This window comes from Monocercomonoides exilis (assembly GCF_001643675.1).
Source record: "Monocercomonoides exilis strain PA203 chromosome Unknown scaffold2-2631571, whole genome shotgun sequence".
Classification (NCBI taxonomy): Eukaryota; Preaxostyla; order Oxymonadida; family Polymastigidae; genus Monocercomonoides; species Monocercomonoides exilis.
Window position 1 is genome coordinate 1,963,373 of NW_027150547.1, and position 20,979 is coordinate 1,984,351.

The window sequence follows — 20,979 nt, forward strand, 5'->3', positions numbered from 1 at the left end:
TTACTATTTGTGTGATTAAAGTAATTCATGAAAAGTACAACAATAAAAACAAAAAGACGAAGAAATACATAATTCCTCACCTAAACTTAGTTGAACAATTGTCAAAGTGAAAAGTATGAGAAAAGACGGATAAACACAGCAACAATAATCACAAGGTTTAGAAAGAGTTGGAATGGAAACAAACAAAAAAAGAAAAAAATATAATCAAAAAATATGCTTTTTAGATAATTTGCGCAGAAACGAAACTTCTTTCACAAAACTATTGATCAAACAACGAGAGATAGAATCATATTAAACATCACAATACATTAGCGAGATTTATAAAAAAACATTCAAAAACACTTTGAAACAAAAATTTAGAAATACACAACATTTATTAAGCTTCATTTCTGTGCCTGGTGCTGCTTCAGCTCCTTCTCCTCGATTTTGGTGAGCTTCAGGAGGATCTTCTTCCCAAAGGAGTTCCCACGGACAACTGTCTCGCGGCTTCTCACGATGTGCAGGATCCTCCCCAAGTCGCCTTGCCCACACACATTCAGCAGCTGCTGCAGGACGTAGTTGCCGTACGGGTCGCACATCAGAAACAGGAGCCGCCAGCCTTCGCCTGTCTCCTTTGCGCGGTCGGTCTCTTCGTCGTCGCTCGGCGGGAGGTCAGACAGCAGCAGGCTGATGATGCTGCTCCGGTGGTGCGCATCACACGAAAGCAGCAGCTTCTCCATCGCATTCGACGCAAACTTGTGGACAGACAAGGAAAAGAACGTGGGCACAAACTGAGAGAAGAAGAGATCTTTGATGACGTGTGAGCTACAAGGAAATAAATAGATGAAAAAATAATATATTGATTTGATTGAAAAGTTAAATAACAAAAGTTTTCAAATAAATATGAAACAATATTTATTCTATAAAAAAGCTGAAAAAATAAAAATGACAAACGGATCAATTCTGTTCCAATCCAACAGCATGATGTCCTGAATGAGGTAGTTCGCAAACGAGTCCCTCACAAGATCCAGCCCCAGATTCTTCAGCACAACACCCAGCGCCAGTGCGATCTTCAGCCTCGGCACAGCCACCGACAGCGCTTTTTGCACAAAGGAGCACAAATGCCTGCTTCCCATGAAGTCTCTGAGACAGTCAACGATCTCTTCAACCACAAATGAACGAGAAGAGCAGCCACAGTTGCATGTGCAGCTGGTGTGGTACATCACATCCCTCTGCACAATCGGCGGAGCCTCTCCATTCAGCATCTGCTTCACAGACTCAATCAGCCGCCCTTCGTCGTCTGCGCACCGACACAGGGAACACGCCGGAGCTGCAACGATCTTCAGCAGACAGTGCATTCCGAACTGGTCTCTTGCAATAGCCACCACATTCCCTTTTACCCCGTTCTCCACCTGCTCCCACCCTTCTGTCGTCTGCAGCACATCCATCAGCCGCTGCACCACACGCGTACCAAACGCATTCACTGCGATTTCCGAAAAGACAGGCGACAGAAGCGCTGCCAGCCTTTCTCTCTGCGCTGTGTTCGACCACTGCAGCATCCTCTGCACAGTGTAGTTGCCAAACTGGTCGCAGCACAGCCACCCGATGAAAGGAGCTGTCGCCTCAATCACCAAAGACACTGTGTGTGTCAGGAGCGGCGAGTGGTGCTCAGAAGTGGAAGGGTCTTCAGCCGGCCACGTGTCGTGCTTGTCTCTTTCTCTCTCCCAGTGGCGCTGTTCTTCACACACCTTGCCGTCTCCTCTCTGCCGCAGAGTCTCTTCGTCCTGTGCGCTCATCTTCCAGTTGTGCCCTTTCTCGTTGTGGAAGCTCCACTCTCCACACAGCTCAATCGCCCGCTGCACAAAGCGGTTGCCGTCTTGTGTCGACAGAAGCGCTCCGATCTGCGGCAGAACAGCCGAAAGCGACGAGAAAGGCGATTCTACACTGACATCAGTCTCCATCCGAAGGGAGTTAAACCGGCGCGTCGATGAAGACAAGTGTGAAGCAGACGAGGAGACAGACGCAGACAAAGGTACAGAAGGAGATGGGGAAGGCGCGGGGGATGCTCTGGATGAATTGCGCGTGTGGAATGAGGGATGGCTGAGAGAGGAAGGATTGGTTCCATTTTGAGGTGTGTGGTTGGAGGAAGACGGGACAGCGCTGTTTGAGTGATGTGCAGATGGCATTGAAGACATGGCGTATTTTGGGCTAGGATCAGGCAAGATGGGCTGATAGCTGTATGGAGAAGGCCCAGGATAACTTGTACCAGTTGAATAGACTGAGTTCATGTTCTGTATTTGTGGCTGGGGCATTGGCTGTTGATACAAAGGCAGGTCAGGCTGCAGACGAGTGAGGGAGTCTCTCATCTCAGCAGAAGTGGCAATGCTCTTTGGAGGAATGAGAGGCGGCTGTATGCGACTGACTGAGCCAGCAGGAGAAGGCGAAGGAGACGGAGAAGCAGAGGAATAAGGGCGGGGTGGATTGGGAGGTGCACCAGAAGGAGGCATCGGAGGAGGAGGGAGGAGAGGAGGATAGCGAGACGCCATGTTCTGCTGAGGGAAGTACGGCTGGAGCATTGAGAGAGAAGGAGGATCAGCAGAAGAGGACGGAATAGAGGGAGAATATTGATTGGATGCTGGTGGAAAGAGCTTCGAAGGCATTTGGGAAGAGGAAAGAGGAGCATAATACTGTCCTTTAGAAGAAGAAGAAGAAGCAGCCATTGAAGAGCCATCTTGTGAAAAACCCATTCGATTTGGGGGAATCTGAAGTGCCATCGGGTCATCTTTGTAAGTTGGCAGGGAGATGTCTGGAGGAATAGCCATGTTTGATCCATATGGCTGGATTGGATTGAAGTTGCCTATGGAATACGATGAGGAAGGGAGAATTGGTTGGTTCTGTGTGGATGTGTCGAATTCGAATTGAGACATTGCCTTTGGATTGGGATAGAGATTGTATTTGGAGGGGCCTTCAGGATAAGTGGATGAGGAGGACGGTGAAGAAGAAGGTGAGGACGATGAAGATGATGAAGAAGCTGATGTTGATGACATCCCAGTTGCTGACTGAGCAGAAGGAGTCATATACGATGAAGTGTTTGTCGCATAATCACCACCAGCACCAGCACCACCTATAGCATTAGAAGTTGCACTGCCCATGTTTTCACTCGAAGCATTCATCGAACTCCGCAGGGCGCTTTTTGGTAGCTCATTCATGTTGTTCTTGAGGCTGGCGATGCTCTGAATGAGTGGCGGGTTCTGACTGCCCATTTGTTTGTTGCCAACAAGAGGGAAAGCAGGATTTGATGAAGGAAACGCAGAGAGCAGAGTGGGAGACGAGCCAGCGCCCTGTGACGCCGCAAAGGAGGAGACGATGGATGGATTCTGAGGGGACGTGGCGTCGCTTGAAGGGAGATCAGGTGACTGGTTGAGAAGGCCAGAGCCGATGCCGGGGGCGTAGGCAGGTGTGTAGGAGGAGAGGGAGCCGACGCTGCTGCGCCTGTCGCGTGTGGGAGAAGAGAAGAAGAACTGCTGCACGGAAGCAGCAGAAAGAGCAGTGGGTGTTTGATTGAGGGTAGATGGGTTAAGAATGAGAGAGGAGGGGCCTGCGGGCATGGAAGCGGTGGTCTGCATAGGAGATGTGGAGTTGGGGGCGATGGAAGTGGAAGAAGAAGAAGAAGAAGATGATGATGAGGAGGAGGAAGAGGAGGATGAAGCAGAAGAGGAGGAAGGAGTTGAAGAAGCAGAAGTGATTGAGAGACTTCTTGCTCCCAACGAGTTATCAGATGAGAGGAAGAAGGGGATGCTGTATCCCATTGGAGAGAGAGGGGTGGAAGAGCTTGGAGATGAGGCAAAAGGGAAGAGAGACACGTGATGAGCAGAGGAAGGGAGCCCCGCTGGAGGCAGCTGCTGTGTCTGCTGAGGCTGCACATTCAGCATATTCTGTGTTGCCTGTGCAGATTGATTGGATTGATTATTCTGAATATTTTGTGAATTTTGAGTGTTTTGATTGTTCTGTACTGTCTGAACATTCTGTGGATGAGCACACAACTGGTGCATCGATGCTACAATGGGAGAAGGAGTGGGAGAAGGAGATTGAGAGCCAGGCGTATCAGCAGGGGATGTGGACAGTGAAAAAGTGGGTGTGGGGATCTGAATGAATGCAGGGCGGCGCAGATCAGGCTTGGCAGAATTGAAAGTATTGTTTGGATTGTTTGGATTGGCTGTATTGTTAGTATTTTGCTGTTGCATGTCGTGTGTCTGAGTGGAAGAGGAGGAGATGGACAGTGGAGATGGAGAACCAGATGCTGAAGGGGTTACAAAAGCAGTGCCAACAGCCAAGTTCTGCGCAGATTGCTGAAATTGGGGTGATTTTGACTTGTCTGAATGGATTGCTTGTGCATTTCCTTTGGCTGAAGAGTCAGATGCCATCTGTTGCATTGGATGGATTGAGCTGAGAAGCATCTTTGGAGAGACAGGATAGACAGACTGGGCAGTGGAGGCAAGGGAAAGAGCAGAAGATTGTGACTGTGCAGAAGAAGAAGAGGAAGAGGAAGAAGTTGAATTAGAAGAAGAAGAAGATGCTGCTGAAGAAGAAGCAGCAGCAGCTGCAGAAGGAGAAGGAGGAGGAATAGTTGTGAGTGAGTTCAATGAAGACAGATTTGTTGGAGTTATCGGAAACTGGCCAGACAACTGCTGAATTTGCTGGTATTGAAGCTGCTGCTGCTGCTGCATTGCAGATGGAGTGATCTGTGCTGTGGGGGTTGTGGGTGTCTGGGCAGAGAAAGTGGGGTATTGGTAGAATGGGGACAGAGGAGAGTTGAAGGATAACTGGCTCGATGTGAGGTAGAGAGGAGAATGAAGCGACTGAGGCACAGAAAGGGCTGAGAGATGCTGGTGTCCCAGTGCAGACGCCAGCTGTTGCTGTGTCTGTGTCTGTGTCTGTGTTGGAGTCTGACTCTGTGATTGAGATTGTGTTTGTGATTGTGATTGAGACTGTTGTTGTTGCTGCTGCTGCTGTTGTTGCGACTGCTGAAGAGTCTGTTGTGCAGTGCCAGTGAATGTTCCTGTGGGAGAGTTGAGAGGTGTTGCCCCGGCAGACAGAAGAGATTGCTGGGCGATGTATGGGATGGCGATAGAAAGTGTAGGAAACGGATGAGTTGAGGAATTTTGTGCGGCCGGCGGTTGTTGTTCGCCATTCATTGAGATTGAAGAGTGAAGTGGGGATGCAACGTTGACGCCAGATGCTGGTGTGTTGGCTGCTGTTGATGTAGACAAGTCAGTGGAAGAAGAAGAAGTAGAAGAAGAAGAAGAAGGAGATGCGAACATATTTTGTTGAGCATCGCAACTTGACAGTGCTGCTGCTGCTACTGTAGATGATGCTAATGATGATGTTGATCCATTTTGTCCTGCGGAATTTGTCAAAGCGGCAGAATTCTGCGAAAAAGATGAAGTGAAAGGTGCACCTGAAGCACCATTGTGGCTTGCAGGGTCCACAAAATCAGTGTTATTCTCTTCATTTCTCTTGCCCTCACCAACTGAAGTGTGGCCATCAGCACTCAAAGAAGCATCTGACTGAGGCTGTTCGCTCTGATGATGCTTACTCGGCAGTGTCTTCGCAGGTGATTGTGTCTGAGAGTCAGGCAATGAGTGCTTCACCTGCTTTGACGGGGCAACAGGTGATTGAGAAAGATGGTTGGATTCAGTGACTGCAATAGACGAGTTGTATGACATCGACAGCGACGGTGAGACAGATGCTGACGACTGATCGCTGCTGGAGTTGTTTGAGTCTGTCTCTTCAGAGAGCGAGTGGGACTCCGACCTCGGACGAGAGTGAGATGGGCTTCGTGAATGAGAGCGAGAACGAGAGAAAGACGACTGAGTGGCTGTAAGCGACGGCAGGGAAGAGGCACGGGGCTCGCGGGAGAGGGAGACAGAGGGCGACAGGGAAGCTCTACTGGACGGGGAGCCAATTGTGTCGGAGGCAGACGAAGAAGCTAAGTCAGATGTGTTGTATGTGCGCGAGGTCTGCCCGCCGCCGTCGGTTGAGGTGCGACGATGCGGCACTTTCGTGCCACGTGGCCTGCCTTCGCTGTTTTTGCTGCTGCTACTGCTGCTGCTATTACTGCCACTGCCAGTGCTATCCCCGCTGCATTGAAGCAGCGCGTCTTCGTTTGCCGAGCTGGAGATTGATTGAGAAGTGTATGGATGATTTGCCATTGAGCTGTCAATTTGCTCATCGTGCAATGAATCGCCTGCAATTGGCGAGCGTTCCCGTTTCTGATGATGTCTGCTTTTGGGACTGCTTTCCTTCCCTGAAGCATCTGAAGCATATGTGTGCTTCGATGATCCGCCATCTTCTAACATCTTTTGCGAATCCGTCTGCAAGATAGAGCCACGACGCGAAGTACAGTCTGCCATCTTTGGAGAACGAAGAGGCGACTGAGAATGCGCTCTGATCGAAGAAAAGGATCCGTCTGAGCTTTGACGCCCTCGTGGCTGTGGAGAAATGGATTGTGCTTCACTAGAATGCCATTTCCCTTCTTTTGATTCGTTTTCATCTGAGGTTGAATCGTTATTATCATTTCTAGTTGAAACTTTTCCACTGCTCTGGACAGACGGCTCAAGAGCCGATTGAGAAAAAGATTTTTTTGACATTGCCAATGGTTTGCTCACGGAGCTTGTTTGCTGTTTTAATTGTTCGGCTTCAGTAAATCGAGCCAACAAAGGAGAACATTCAGCAATATCACCTTCTGCATCGCCAGGAGAAAGAGGAAATCTAAATGCGAAAGGTGATGTTGGAGTTGACTTAGGATGCTGGCACTGTTCTAATGAGTCCAAATAATTACTTTCTTCATTAATTAACTGAGCTTTGTTGACCTCATTAAAGCTTTGTCGATCTGAATGCACATCTCCTGAATAACTGCCTTGAATAAAATTTGAATAACCTTCTTGAAAAGAGTAATTTGTTTGCTGCGAAAAATCAGAAGGATTATAAGTTTGATTGCTATGAAAATCAGCATTCTCACGGAGTGAATCGCCAGGAGTATGCAAGACTGAAGATTTGGGGGAAGACGGTGTTGATGCAGACTTAACTTTATGATGCACTTTTTTTATTGACTGAAAATTTCAATAAAATTGCAAATAGAAAAAAAATGCAAATCAATAATTCAACGATTTTATAAAAAGCGTACAGAATGTGAATTCAAAAGAGAAACATCAATTTCAATAGAGGGGTGTTGTTTAAAAGATCCCTTTCCTTCAATTGAACGCGTGGTCATCGAAGGCTTTTCTTCAATAAAAAATAAGAGTAATATTGGGAAGATCTTTTTGGCTTTGTTTATGAATATTTTAAAGATTCTCGGGGTATTGGCTGTAATAATTTTTGTGTTTTGGTTTATACTTTGGAAAAGGTATCAAGGAAAAGTATTATACATTGGAAAGGACAACATACCTTTCAATTACTTGGAAAAAAAGAAGCTTCCATGTTCTTATTCTCCTCATTGGAAATTTGGACTAGATCCTATGGTTAATACTGGAGCAGCCTTTTCACAGAATAAATCAAAATATAGACCAACCAGAGAAATTTTATATGGAGAAGACGGCGGTGAATTTGGAATTGATTGGTTTGTTGATGATAAACATAATAATTTTGCTCCTGATGCCCCAATACTGGTGCTTGTGCACGGACTTAGTGGCGGGAGCAGCGAACCTTATTTGCAAAAGCTTGGTCTGAGGACAATGAGAAAGCTTGGATGGAGAACTGTTTGCGTTTTATTCCGTGGATGCTGCGGAACCAAACTTACAACACATACAATTTACAATGGAGCATTTACTAGTGATTTGCACGTTGCTTTACGCACGATTTCTGACAGATTTCCTAAAGCAAAAATTGCACTTGTTGGATATTCGCTTGGAGCAAACGTAATTGCAAAATATCTTGGAGAGCGCACGAGCAAACAGAGACCTGCAATCAAATACAAGCACGTTACAGAGAATCAACCAATTCCAAAACAGTTGATATGTGCAGTGTCAATATGCTGCCCGTTTGATCTGGTAAATTCAGATAAAATATATAACGATAAACTGCAACTGTTTCTTGGAAAGCCTCTCTTAAAGTATCTCGCAAAGCACAGAGATTCAGTAAAGACGATTGAAGGATTTGAAGAGATGGAAAAGAAATTTAATGAAGCAGGCGATTTTCGGTGTCGTGTATTTGACAACACATTTACATGCAAGTTAAGCGGATATAACACAGGCCTTGAGTATTACGCAGATGCTTCAAGCGCAAGATACATTGATGGAATCCAAATTCCAACTTTGTTTATTTCAGCGAAAAATGATCCAATTTCACTTTATAGTGGGATTCCTCTGAATGAGATCGAAAAGAATAAGATGACAGGAGCGATAATAACTCCTTGTGGCGGACATCTTGGATTCTTTTCCATGTTCGACACGGCTAAAACATTAGACGAAGAGATTGTAGTTGAATTTGTCAGTAAAGCTTTTAACTCTGATGAAGAGAAAACAGATTAATGTTGAGCGTATTCATTTTTCTGTTTTTGTAGTAGTTTCATGAATATTCATCATTTTTCCATGACTTAATTGAGGAATAAAAATGCTTATGCCACTCTTCGCTTTATTTATTTATTTATTCAAGGATGTTTTTGACTAGGAAGGCATTAAGTGAGATTGAAGGCATTTTTATTGGCTTTTAGATAATTTGATTACTCTTTTTATTTATTTTTTCATGTTTTGTTGCAATTTTCGCTTGTTATTTTGTGGCATCCTATTCACTCGTAATATTCTCTTTAACTTTTTTCGAAGTTGTGTGCGAGCCATCTTTTTCTGTGTAACTTATGTTGTAGGTGCAATCCGTCTGTAGCAAACATTCATCTGTTGTGCTGCATTTGGCCACATCTTTTCTTGTTTTCTCAACTCGTTTTTGTTCTTTGTCTGCTTTTGCGCAGTTTATGTCTTTGCAAATTGCTTCTGCTTCTAAATCGCTTAGTTTCCTTTTGTAAGTATGCGCGCTGTCAATCTCTTCGATCTCCTTTGAATCTTTTGTTTTCTTTTCTGCTTTTTTCTTCATTTCTCGTTGCATGTTCCACGAAATAATAAGCGCAAGAAACTCCTGAATCCATCTTTTATTTTCATTCACATGTTGGACTGCCGAACTGAAATTCTCTGACTTGGAGGTTAGTGTTTTTAGAGAATATGATGAGCTAATTTCTCTCCAATCATCTGGAGGTTCGGGAGGAAATGGAAAGCATCCTCGCAGCGTGACATGAAACTGAAAAGGGAGTTAATAGAAGATTCACACGTTGAAAATGTGAATCAAAGAATCACAGAAAAAAAAAAAATAATGAAAGAAAAAGATATAAAACAAATTAACATTTTTTTCTCGTAGCATTAAAAAGATTACATTCATACTCTATCTCTTAATTCTTGCGCCATCCATGGATAATCTCCAATTCGCTTTTTTATTTCCTGTGAATTAAGAAAACCCGAAAGTGGCTGTAGAAGTGTTTCATGGTCTCTGCAGAATCCAGGAACTGTTAAACGATGAATCAGCGATTCTAGTTTAAAAATAACAATGAGAGGAATTGTCGAATCCGTCACTGTACTTTCTGTGCAATGGATATCCTTTGAAAGTTGCATTTTAAATTGAGATGGAGATTCAGAAGCAATAGTGTATCGACGGCGAGGCGGAAACGGCTCAGGTGGAGCTGATGCAAGAGTTATTCGCTTTCGAAACAAATGTTCAGGTTGCTTGATCCTATATTGCCTGTCAGTGCGAGTAATTGACATTTTATCTGAACACTCTTTTGATAAATCTTGTTGAGTCGTATTACGTGGTTTGCTTCCCGATGAATAATAGAGCTCAGATGAAGTTAATGATAAGTGTGATGGCGCTTTTTGAAAATTTCCTTCACCATCCTCATTCACACTCTTTTTATTAAAATCACTATTACAAAAAAAACCAGCCAATAGACAATCAAGCTTTAATTTTCCTTCCAATAATGTATTTTTCCCCATCAAAAATTTAGAAAAATTACTTCTAAGGTTTATTTGTTCAAACGCAAAATCTAATTCATGTTGAGTTTGAACATAAAGAACATAAACGTTTTTCTCTTCTTTCTTTAATGAAGGCGAAACTCCACTTTTTTGTTCTGACATTTTTGATAATACCAATGAAGATAAAGAAAAAGTTTCACGAAGAGAAGGCGTTTTTGACATTTATTTTTATTTTGCTCACCATTATGGTATTGTTTTTATTAGTAATGGTAACAATAAAATAATTGTTTACACTTTTTCCAAGAAATATGTCAAATGATTGGATTAAACCAGAAGTCCTAGAACGTTTGATGCAATCAGGGGATAAATCAATGCTGAAACGGATCGGTGGCGTTGAACAACTCCTCAAATCTCTTCATTCATCAAACGAAGGTATTTCCAATGATAAAGAAGATATTGAATCAAGACAAGCAAGGTATTTGATAAAAATGTTTGTTGAATTAAGATTGAATAATTTTTGATATTTATAGATTCGGAAAAAATGAATTTTTAACTCCGCAACCTAAAAAATGGATATCGTTGTGGCTTGAATCTTTTGAAGATCATACTCTTATTATTCTGATGATATTGGCTGTTGTATCTCTTGTTATTGCATTTGTTTTTGAGAGAGACGAAAAGTTAGCTTGGGTTGATGGTGCAGCCATATTAATGACTGTTTTTGCTGTTACAATTGTTTCATCTTTGAACACATGGACACAAGAGCAACAATTCAGATCACTAAACGATAAACAGCAAGAAAGAACTATCATGGTGATCAGAAATGGAGAGCCAATTGAAATTTTTGTTGCTTCATTGTGCGTTGGGGATATTGTGATTCTAAGACCAGGAGAAAAAATACCAGCAGACGGAATTTGTATTGAATCTTTTAGTCTCCAATGCAATGAGTCCGCTATGACTGGTGATTCCGATCTCATTCCGAAGGATGTTTTGGACAGTCCATTTCTATTTTGCGGATGCACCATACAAACTGGGTATGGAAAGATGGTTGTCACTGCTGTCGGTATGAAAACGCAATTTGGCATTGTGAAGAAATCAATAATGGAGCAAAGTCAGGAGCGAAAGCCAACCGCATTGCAAACAAAATTAGGCACTCTTGCTGATCAAATTGGCAACTTAGGCTTTATATCTGCTGGAATAACATTAGTTTTACTAGGAATATTTTGGGGATTTGCACTGTGGAAAAATCCAGCAATCTGGGATCATGGGAGGTACATGAAAGTGCTTCTTGATTATGTGATAGTGGCTGTTACTATAGTTGTTGTTGCAGTTCCTGAGGGGCTTCCGCTGGCAGTGACAATTTCTCTTGCGTATTCGATCAAAAAAATGCTGAAGGACAACAACTTGGTCAGGCGGCTGGAGTCTTGCGAGACGATGGGCTGTGCAACGGTCATATGCTCAGACAAGACAGGCACACTCACACAGAACTGCATGCGAGTCTCAAGCGGATGGTTTGAAGGGCGAATGTGGAATACAACAAAAGCAAATGGTGATGACAATACGTTTGAAAGCAACTTAAACAGAGCCGACAACCTCTTTACTTCTTCTCCATCTTCTTCGCCTTCGCAGAAAGTGAATCTTTCTTCTTACTATTTGTCATTGCTCAGTGAAGCCATCTCACTGAATTCAACTGCTGAGCTTCGTATTCAAGATGAAGCATACGATCAGACATGGATGGAAGATTCTCAAGATAGCAGAGACACAAAGAATACACACAGATTGAACTCCTCTTTAACCTCATCATCGTCTTCTTCAAATGGTCACACTCAACACAAGCACATTAACGAAGATGAAGAGCCTTTGATTTCATCCAGCAGCCAATCTCATTCATCATTTGGAGCTGACTCTGAGTCTTCAGCATTCGGAAAGAACGCCAATGAACACGTTGAACATCTGGGGAATGTGACCGAGTGTGCCCTGCTGCATCTACTGAGAGACTGTGGATGCGATTACAGACAGGAGAGAAAAGATAAGGAAGACGATGTATTGGAAATGTTTCCATTCAATTCTGAAACAAAGCTGATGACTGTTGTGCTGAAAAAGACAGAAGCGTCATCGCCACAAAATCAAATGAGCACACCAACTTTGGATGACAAGATGGAAAATACAGTTGAACGTGAGCAGAAAAAAGGAAAAAAAGATGAGAAAAAAACAAAGCTGAATGGGATGAAATCGAGTCTTAGCAGAACATTCAGGCGTGTGATTGTGAAAGGAGCACCAGAAGCTGTTCTGGCAAACTGCACACAATTTGCTGATGTGCCATCGCAAAAGGAAGATTACTCCAATGAACTGAACGTGAAGCAGATGTCAGCAGATGACAGACACAGATTTGCTCAGCTTGTTGCCAAAATGTCTTCGGATGGACTGAGAACGATTGCTATTGCAATTTACGACGACAAAACAAGCATTGAGAATGCTGGCAAGGTAGGAAATGATGATGCAGCTGACGATGAATCCGAAGCGTACAATCAGATTCTGGAGCATCACCACATGAAAAAGGTAACACCACAGAAGAATCAGCGCTCTCAGCATTCCTTGTCACCTCAAAACTCATCTTCATCCTCGTCTCCATTGCGAAACTCTGAGAAAGGAGATGATGACACTTTTTGTTATCCTTCTTCCACACCCACAGGGCAGGAGTACATCCACAACTTGACGTTGATTGCGATTGCTGGAATTAAAGACCCTCTGAGACCAGAAGTGAGTGAGGCCATAAGAGAATGCAAAGAAGCATCGATTGCAGTGAAAATGGTGACTGGAGACAACATCCACACGGCCATCTCAATTGCAAAGGATTGTGGCATTTACAGTGCGGATGATGTTCCTGAGGTGGAGAATGATGCTTATTCCAGCACAGCTGTTTCACCGCTGAGTGATGGAATGTCTCCTTATTCGACAGACACTGCAGAAGATGTTGCGAGAATGACAAAAGTGAGAGAGCGCATCAAGCGCTGCCTGAAGAAGCAGAAGGAGATTGCACTGACAGGATACGAGTATCGCCATCTGACAGACAAAGAGCGGATGAAAGTGCTTCCTTTGCTGAAGATCCTGGCTCGCTCGTCGCCAATGGACAAGCTACTGATTGTGTCTGATCTGCAAAAAGCAGGGGAGATCGTGTCTGTCACAGGCGATGGCACAAACGATTCCGCTGCGCTGGCACAAGCAGATGTTGGGATGGCGATGGGTATCACAGGAACAGAAGTAGCCAAAGAGGCGTCAGCCATTGTCATCACAGATGACAACTTTGCTTCTATTGTGAAGGCTGTTGTGTGGGGCAGGAACATCTACGAGTCAGTCAGAAAGTTCATCCAGTTCCAGCTGACAGTCAACCTTGTGGCCATAACAGTGTCTGTCATCGGAGCCATTTTTGCGATTACTCCTTTGAAAGCTGTTCAAATGCTGTGGGTGAATCTGATCATGGACACACTCGCTGCACTTGCACTAGCAACGGAGTCTCCAACAAAGGAAGAGCTGCTGAAGAGAAAGCCGAACGGGAAGAACAAGAGCATCATCAACAGCTACATGAAGCGCAATGTCGTTGCTGGAGTGGCATATGAGATGCTTGTGATGCTGTTTGTGTTATTTGCGTGGGGCAAAGAAGACTTCGAGTATCAATCTTCTGTTGACGGGAGTGAGTCATTGAAGATATTGCACTGTGAGCCATCAGAGCTGATTGAGTCAAGTCCGTTCCTGTTTCCTGGTGGATTGTGCAGACGCTTCCTTCTCGACTCATCTGTCCACATCTTTTCTGTGGAGCATCTTTCGTTCGTATTCAACACGTTTATTTGGCTGCAGCTGTTCAACGAGATATCTTGCAGGCGCTGCAACAATGACACAAACTTTTTCCGGCACATTCTGCAAGACAAGCTATTTCTATTAATTGAGTGTGTGACTTCTATTATTCAGGTATGTGTGATGCTGATTCCACCGCTATCAACTGTGTTTGCCGTGTGCAATCTGTCTCCTTCTCTTTGGGTGTGGTCGCTTGTCTTGGCAGTGGGCATCATTCCTGTGCAGTTTGTGGTGCGCTCTCTGGTGAAGTGCAAAGAAGACAGCGGTTCTGGTGACGATAGAGAAGATGCAGATAGAGCGATGGCTAATCCGAGAGATTGCAGAGACGGAAGAACAGAAAATCGGGCCAAGACAGAACGAGGCAAGGCAAATAAAGTCGATAGAGAACTGATTCCTGAGGGGGAAATGATGTCACTGGAGCCCGCTGCTGAAGATGGTATGACAAAGTCTCGAAAGAATAATTCGCCTTCATTATCTTCATTGTCTTCTCACAATTCTTCTATTTACACATCTTCTACCAATTTCAGAGCTAATGATGCTTCCCGTTCGAAAAAGCCCAAAAAAGATCTCTTAGAGCAAGAGAGAGGCCGAAAGTCGGATGGTAATTACACAAATTTCATTTCATCACCTTTTATTTCTTCTCCTATTCGAACCCTGCTGCAGCGTAATTCACCAACAGTGGGAGGACAAAAGGACATTGATAAAGCTAAAAAGGATAAGTAGATTTATACTTTAAGTTTTAAAAACAAAAATTTTTATAATTAATTTTTGCGAAAATTTTGTATGCACATATTTAATTTTATTTCAATCATTCATCCGTTAAAGTGTTTAAATGTATTTTGCGTTTTTTTAATTCCAACTGTTTTTGGATAATCTATTTGCGTATGAGTTTTTTTTTAAGTGTTTGAGATTTGATCAACAAACCAATACAATATTTAAAAATGTCTAACTTTTTGCCAAGCATTTCTCTGAACACCAAAGTTAGAAATGTTCTTTCTGAGGAAGGATTCAATCATGAAACATCTGTGCAAAGATACAGCATTCCGGTATTACTTGAAGGGAAAGATGCTTGCGTTGAAGCTTCAACAGGAAGGTTTATTCGAAAATATCTCTTTCATTTGATTATAAAAACATTCAATTTAAAGTGGAAAAACACTTTGTTATGTAATAGCTATTTTAGAAAAGATTATACCTATTGAGCTTTCAAGTGAAAAGGGGAAAATAGTTTCAATAGTAATTGTCCCAACACGGTAATGTTACAATTCAATTGCTATTGAATTTATTGTGAAATTGTTTACTTTATATGTTTAAACTTCTTAGTATTATCGCAAAGCAAGTCAATGAAGTTATTACACCGTTTTTAGCAAAATTTTCAGGTGAAATATCTTCTTTTCTTGCTGTTGGAGGAGCAAGCAAAACGAAAGATATATCGACAAAATGCCAGCAATTTCTTCGTGCAAATAAAAGCAAGGTGGTTGTCATTGCGACTCCGGGGTGTATTGTTCAATTTATAAAAGTGTGTTTCTCGTGCTTTACAAGTTAAAAACATGTTTTTTTGCTCAAAGAGTTCGATTTCCATGTCCGAAGTACGTGTCGTCATTCTTGATGAAGCTGATAGACTTCTCGATACTGGATTTTTTGATTCAATAAGATTTGTGTTGGATGAACTTCCTAAACAACGTTTAACAGTTTGAATTGTGAAGTTTATTTTTTTCTTTGAATAAATCGTGTGTTTCCTTAGGGCTTGTTTAGTGCAACAATGACTACAAGTGTCAAAGAATTAGCGATGATAGGCCTGAAAAATTTTGCTGAAATCCGAATTTCTTCTGATGGTAAACTTCAACCATTAACAACAACATCAACATCTCAATCAAAAGTTGGCTTACCGTCTTCTTCACCATTCACAAGCGTTATTCCAAAAGGGTATCTTATTCAAATTTTTATTGTTATATTCTTCATATTCTTGTGTATATTTTTATATTTGTTGTTATTTTGAATTATTATCATTACTGCAATCTTTTTTTATTATTATTATTAAAAGTCTCACGAACTACTATCGAATTTGCCAGCCTAATGACAAATTTGCATTTTTGTGCCGTTTTTTGAGATGGCAGGGGACCAAACCTGGATCCAAAGTGATCATCTTTTTCCTTACAAGACATATGGTGGATCATTTCTATCGAATTCTGACAGAAGTCTTAACATCATTTGAAGATCACAGAAATAAAACCAAAAACCCTCCTTTTATTGTTCCGAAAGAAGATCAAACAGAAAAAAGTGAGGAAGAAGATGCTGAAAATCAAGAAGAGAAAGAAGCTAGTGGAGATAAAGGGAAAAAATACAAGAAAAGAGAAGGAAAGAAAAATAAGAATATGAAACAAGAAAGAAGAAAACAAATTGTTACGAATGAATTCTTCCCATCTACGTGCTTCGCTGCCATCCATGGAGGAACATCTTCTTCGACTCAGCAGTCGGTGATCAAACGCTTCAATTCACATGGACTCGAATCTTCTTCTTCATCATCCTCTGCTTCAGCCAGTTCAACATCAATACATTCACCGAACTGCTTCGTCCTGTTAACCACAGATGTTGTTGCACGAGGTGTTGACTTTGAAAGTGCAGATTGGATCGTTCAGTTTGATCCGCCTCAAAACCCAGACACATTTGTTCACAGAATTGGTAGATCTGGAAGAATGGGAAAGAAAGTGTGTTAAATAATTAACAATGATGTGATGATATGTAAATTTTAATGAATGCTGCTTGAGGCATTATCTATTTTTTGATGAGATCAAATATTATTCTCTTTAGTGATTTCTTGAATTTCATTTGTCTATTTTCCAATTTCTGATTGCCAACTTTTTTGTGACGAAATAGGGTTCATCTCTTGTGCTTCTTTTACCAAAAGAAGATCCATATGTGTATTTTTTGCAGGGAAGAAAGATGAAACTCCATCAATGGGATGAAAACGAGATGAAACAGGAGGATAAAGAGGCAAAAACCATTGAAAATGACTTACAAAATGAGAAAGCCTCCATCAAAAAAGTGAAAGGCGAAGAACTTAACGAAAAAATGAAGACTGACAATAAGAAAACAGATGAAAGCGCACAAAATGCAACTCAGCAAAAAGAATCTTCCCAGCAATCTCATTATTTGGAGGCACTTGCAATTCCAGTTAGTTCTCCGTATATCTCAAATGATCTGAGAATCAACATTGATTCTGTGGTTGAGCTGCCTGCACCTTTTAACAAGCTGATGAACAACAGCAGTCAAAAAGACAGCTCATCATCACAGCCAGCTTCTTCTGAACGCACTCCTTCAGAAGTGATTGATTCCTTCTTTTCCACTCCGTCTGCTGTAACAGCCTTTCTTCGAAGGGAGTTTCTGTGTGACAGGTCGCTGTTTGATTCATCCCAAAGAGCGTTTGTCTCTTTTGTGCGAGCATATCATGAGCACCACTGCTACCAAATATTCTCACTTCGCTTGCTCCCGTGGCTTGATGTGCTGGAAATGATGGCACTTTTGGAGGTGTGAAGCATGTTGAGTGAATGAATTTTTTTTTTTTTTTTTTTATTTTTTCGGAGTAAATTTTGTGTAGAAATATTGTAGTTTTTGTTTGTTTTGTTGTAACAAAAATATGTTTTAAATTAATATTTTTATTTTATTTGTTTGTTTGTTTGATTCAATTTCAACGTTCATTCTCAACTCTTATTAACTTAGATTCCACGAATGCCTGAACTAGCAAAAGTTGCAATTGGGAAATTCCATCCTGTTCCATCAGACTTCAAAATGAAGTGGATTCCGTATGCAAATAAGACTGAAGAGCTTCAAAGATTAACTGACTTGGCGTATGCTTTATTCTTTTTCTTTTTTTGTCTGTATTTGGAAATTTTTATATTTCTTTGCTCTTTTTTAATTTGCAGAAAACATAAATTTGATAGACCAATCACAAAGATTTCAAAGAAAGAACTTTCCGCTTCAGAAAAAAAAATGCTCAGTAAGAAGCGAGTTGTTTGCTGACTTTATTGTGATTATTCTTGTTCCTGTTTTATTCCTTCAAATTTTCACTCTTATGGAAAATTTTGACCAATGACTTTTCTTTTATTTACCATTCGCATTTTTAAAAATTGCAACATTCAGGTGTCTGGGCATATTTTCAACTTGCAAGATGAGTTGGAGATAGAGAAAGACTACAAAATGCTGAAGAAGAAGAATCGGAGGAAGAAGAAGCAGAAAGAAGGGAGATTTGAATCTGAGCTCAAACGGAGGATGGTTGACGATTCATCGGATATACCTTCAGATTGGCCATCTTCACTCGAATTTTCCGATTCTGACGAAAGTTCAGATGATGATAGTTCGAATGGATCGCCCAATTCGTCTGAATCAGAGTCAAGTAGCATTCACTCTTCTCAAGTCAGCTCTGAGAGTTTTGATTGGAATGACAAATCCAAAAGGGATTCTGAGAGCGAGAGTGATGTGGATGATGATTCCGATGACTTTACCGATGACAGTGATCAAATAAGCGAGGAAGAAGAAGAAGAAGAATCTTCACAAGAAAGCAATGATGAAGAGGAAGAAGATGAAAGCAAGAGCAACAGCGAACAGCATTCAGATGAAAAGGGTACTCCTGAAATGGATTTCAAAAAGCCAAAATTGACAAAAGCTGAAATTCGGCTGAGGAAAGAAAAAAGGAAAAAGATTAAGCGTTTAAATAGCATGAAGAAAAAGGAAAAATTACATAACAAGCGTTGGAGTCAAATGAGAAGAATTATGTTTGACCCAGTTACTCACAAAAGAATAAAATAGTTTTCCATTAACAATTCAACAATTCACTTCACCAATTTTTTTCATTTCACAAAATGTAATGATAAAAGAAAAAAGAAACAATGATTACGGTGCATTTTTTATTGGAATAATACAATAAAAAACATAAGGAAAGTCTGATGCATCGTGAGATTCTAATTCTTCGTGTGAAAAATATCTGAGAATGCCCTTTTCATTAAGTCTCCAATTTCTACACGAATAATTTTTGCTTTCACTTTTGCTTTCGCCTTTTTCTTCTTTTGTATCGAAAATCTCAAACGAAACTTTCTGAAGTGAATTATCTTCCAGATACTTGTCAAAATCCTCCACACAATATGAAAATCGACTACTATGGTTGCAAAGCAAACACATTGGATAGGATTGCAATGATGAACAAGATAATGGCTGATCAAGAAAATCAAATGTTTGAGATGAAGAAGAAGATGATGATGACGATGACGAAGAAGATATTGAAGAATCACTCAACATTGAGATGCTTTGCTCTAGTGAAGCGTGAAGATAATGAGCAATTGTTGTAATAAATGCCTTTATGTCAGTATTAAAGTATCTATGAAAGTTGTTGAGAATTTAAATGAAACAATACACATATAAAATAATATTACAAACATCACATCAGAAGCCAGAATAAGCAAGGGTTTTGTTTTTGTTGGTTCGAAACTGTGTATGTTTTTATCACTTGAAGTTTCAACATCTTTGCAAAACTTGCATCGCTTTTTGACTAAAAGTTCATCCAAAGAAGGAAGTTGTTTCACGTCTCGAGTCCAAGTGAGTTGATGAAAAACACAATTGCGAGAAATACAAGAACTCGTCGATGAACTTTCATGTTCGGAACAATGGAGGGTATTATGAATATTTTCTTCAATTGTTGAAAGAAAATACGGAGAGCTGTCACTGTCTGTTAAGCAAACATCTTGGGCACCAAATTCTATTATGGAAAAATTATTCCGTTATAATGATAATTTAACAAAAATTCATACGAGATGCAATCATTCCTGGTAGTCCTATTCCGCATCTTTTTCATCAAATTATAATTATTGAAAAATGAGTTTTAAAAAGAGAATATTGATACGAACAGAAAACTAACCCAATTTCAAGAACAGATCTTTTTTGAAATATATGTTTATGATTCAATAGATACCCTCCTAAGGCGGTTGCTCCTCCCCATAAAATAGTTGAAGTAGCTGCAGCTACGTGTTGATTTTCTCGATGAATTGATTTAATGCGATAAGAAAGTTTGTATTCTGGAAATTCAATAATGTTTTCCTCTAACTTTAATTCTTCTTGAAATATATCTGATAGATCTTCCATCAATAAGTTGTTAATAATTGAAAAAAAAGAAAAAGAGAAAATGTTTGATCAAAAAATATATTTGACTAAAAACAACCAAAAAATGCAATCGATGAAATGATATATCATCTAAAATTTTAAAATTTGAAAATATGTTCTTGATTTCTATTTAATTAAGGGTTAATCAAATTTTAAAAATTAGAATTATCGAAATGCATGATGAAAACGAGAATGAAAGACTCTTTACGGACAATATAAATGAAGTGGAAATATTAAAGGAAAGAGAAACTTTTCAAAAACATCTTCAGAAAATGAAGGAAGAACATTTATTTGAAATGCAACCTTTACTGGATATAAATCAAAAACTCAGTCATGACATAACAACGGTTGTTTTTGATATTTTTATGCGATATAATATATGAATTAATTAGATTAAAATAGATATGCAATCAACAGTCAATTCTTTAGCTGAAGAAAATAAGTATGTGAGCTTTTTTTTAAAGTTTAATGAGTTTTTCTTCCATAAATTTAAAGAAAATTAAAGGATAAATTAAATAAACTGGAAGCTGAATTAGAGCATTTGAATCAAACTCAAAAAATCGAAAAATCAAGTGAAGAACCAAATATTCAAAGAGGAAAACTTAAAATAAAAGAAATTGATGACAATGAATTTTTAATAAAAAATCCTTCGCTTCTTCAAGATCAGATACTGCGCAGAGAGAAAGAAAAGGCCTTATTTGAGTCTAAAAGAAAGAGAAATAGAGAAGATACTTCCTATGACAGATGGCTTTGTAAATATAAAGAGCAGCAGAAACTCATTCAGTGCTCACAACTTTCAACATCCAGTAATTCAGATCCCAGCGCGTTTCCTCAAGTTTCTGAATCTTGTGATTCTTTGTGCAACACATCTCATTTTTATCCTATGAAAAGTACTTCTTCAAGAATAATCGACTTAATGAAAACAATTTCATCTCAACGCGAGTTTAAAATATATCGTCCTTTGAGTTTTTCTACTTCTGAAATTTCTTCCTCT

At 40.5% G+C, this 20,979-nt stretch overlaps 6 protein-coding genes across 6 annotated transcripts; 3 read left to right on the forward strand and 3 right to left on the reverse strand.

Moving 5' to 3' along the window:
• Positions 1-383: 383 nt before the first annotated feature.
• On the reverse strand, positions 384-7,475 carry MONOS_10796 (putative pumilio-like mating protein M90; the record flags this gene model as incomplete). The annotated part of the gene is made up of 4 exons (XM_067863272.1): positions 384-804; positions 934-7,091; positions 7,166-7,373; positions 7,426-7,475. 4 exons carry the CDS (start codon positions 7,473-7,475, stop codon positions 384-386), a joined length of 6,837 nt encoding a protein of 2,278 aa, XP_067735954.1.
• MONOS_10795 (putative embryogenesis-associated protein EMB8) lies at positions 7,139-9,308 on the forward strand. Its single transcript, XM_067863271.1, has one exon. It carries the CDS (start codon positions 7,314-7,316, stop codon positions 8,505-8,507), a length of 1,194 nt encoding a protein of 397 aa, XP_067735955.1. The 5' UTR covers positions 7,139-7,313; the 3' UTR covers positions 8,508-9,308.
• On the reverse strand, positions 8,736-10,227 carry MONOS_10794 (uncharacterized protein). The gene is made up of 2 exons (XM_067863270.1): positions 9,405-10,227; positions 8,736-9,264 (listed from the first exon to the last, which is right to left on the reverse strand). The coding sequence occupies exons 1-2, from the start codon at positions 10,209-10,211 to the stop codon at positions 8,761-8,763; spliced, it is 1,311 nt and encodes a 436-aa protein (XP_067735956.1). The 5' UTR covers positions 10,212-10,227; the 3' UTR covers positions 8,736-8,760.
• A 34-nt stretch (positions 10,228-10,261) lies between these two features.
• MONOS_10793 (P-type ATPase (P-ATPase) Superfamily Protein) lies at positions 10,262-14,412 on the forward strand (the record flags this gene model as incomplete). Its single annotated transcript, XM_067863269.1, has 3 exons — positions 10,262-10,464; positions 10,520-14,274; positions 14,366-14,412. Exons 1-3 carry the CDS (start codon positions 10,298-10,300, stop codon positions 14,410-14,412), a joined length of 3,969 nt encoding a protein of 1,322 aa, XP_067735957.1. The 5' UTR covers positions 10,262-10,297.
• Positions 14,413-14,779: 367 nt separating this feature from the next.
• MONOS_10791fu10792 (putative atp-dependent rna helicase ddx55) lies at positions 14,780-18,700 on the forward strand (the record flags this gene model as incomplete). The annotated part of the gene is made up of 10 exons (XM_067863268.1): positions 14,780-14,931; positions 14,984-15,088; positions 15,159-15,354; positions 15,404-15,526; positions 15,580-15,761; positions 15,880-16,543; positions 16,713-17,363; positions 17,556-17,683; positions 17,759-17,846; positions 17,976-18,700. The coding sequence occupies 10 exons, from the start codon at positions 14,780-14,782 to the stop codon at positions 18,639-18,641; spliced, it is 2,955 nt and encodes a 984-aa protein (XP_067735958.1). The 3' UTR covers positions 18,642-18,700.
• A 919-nt stretch (positions 18,701-19,619) lies between these two features.
• On the reverse strand, positions 19,620-19,967 carry MONOS_10790 (uncharacterized protein; the record flags this gene model as incomplete). Its single annotated transcript, XM_067863267.1, has 2 exons — positions 19,620-19,671; positions 19,744-19,967. 2 exons carry the CDS (start codon positions 19,965-19,967, stop codon positions 19,620-19,622), a joined length of 276 nt encoding a protein of 91 aa, XP_067735959.1.
• Positions 19,968-20,979: the final 1,012 nt, after the last annotated feature.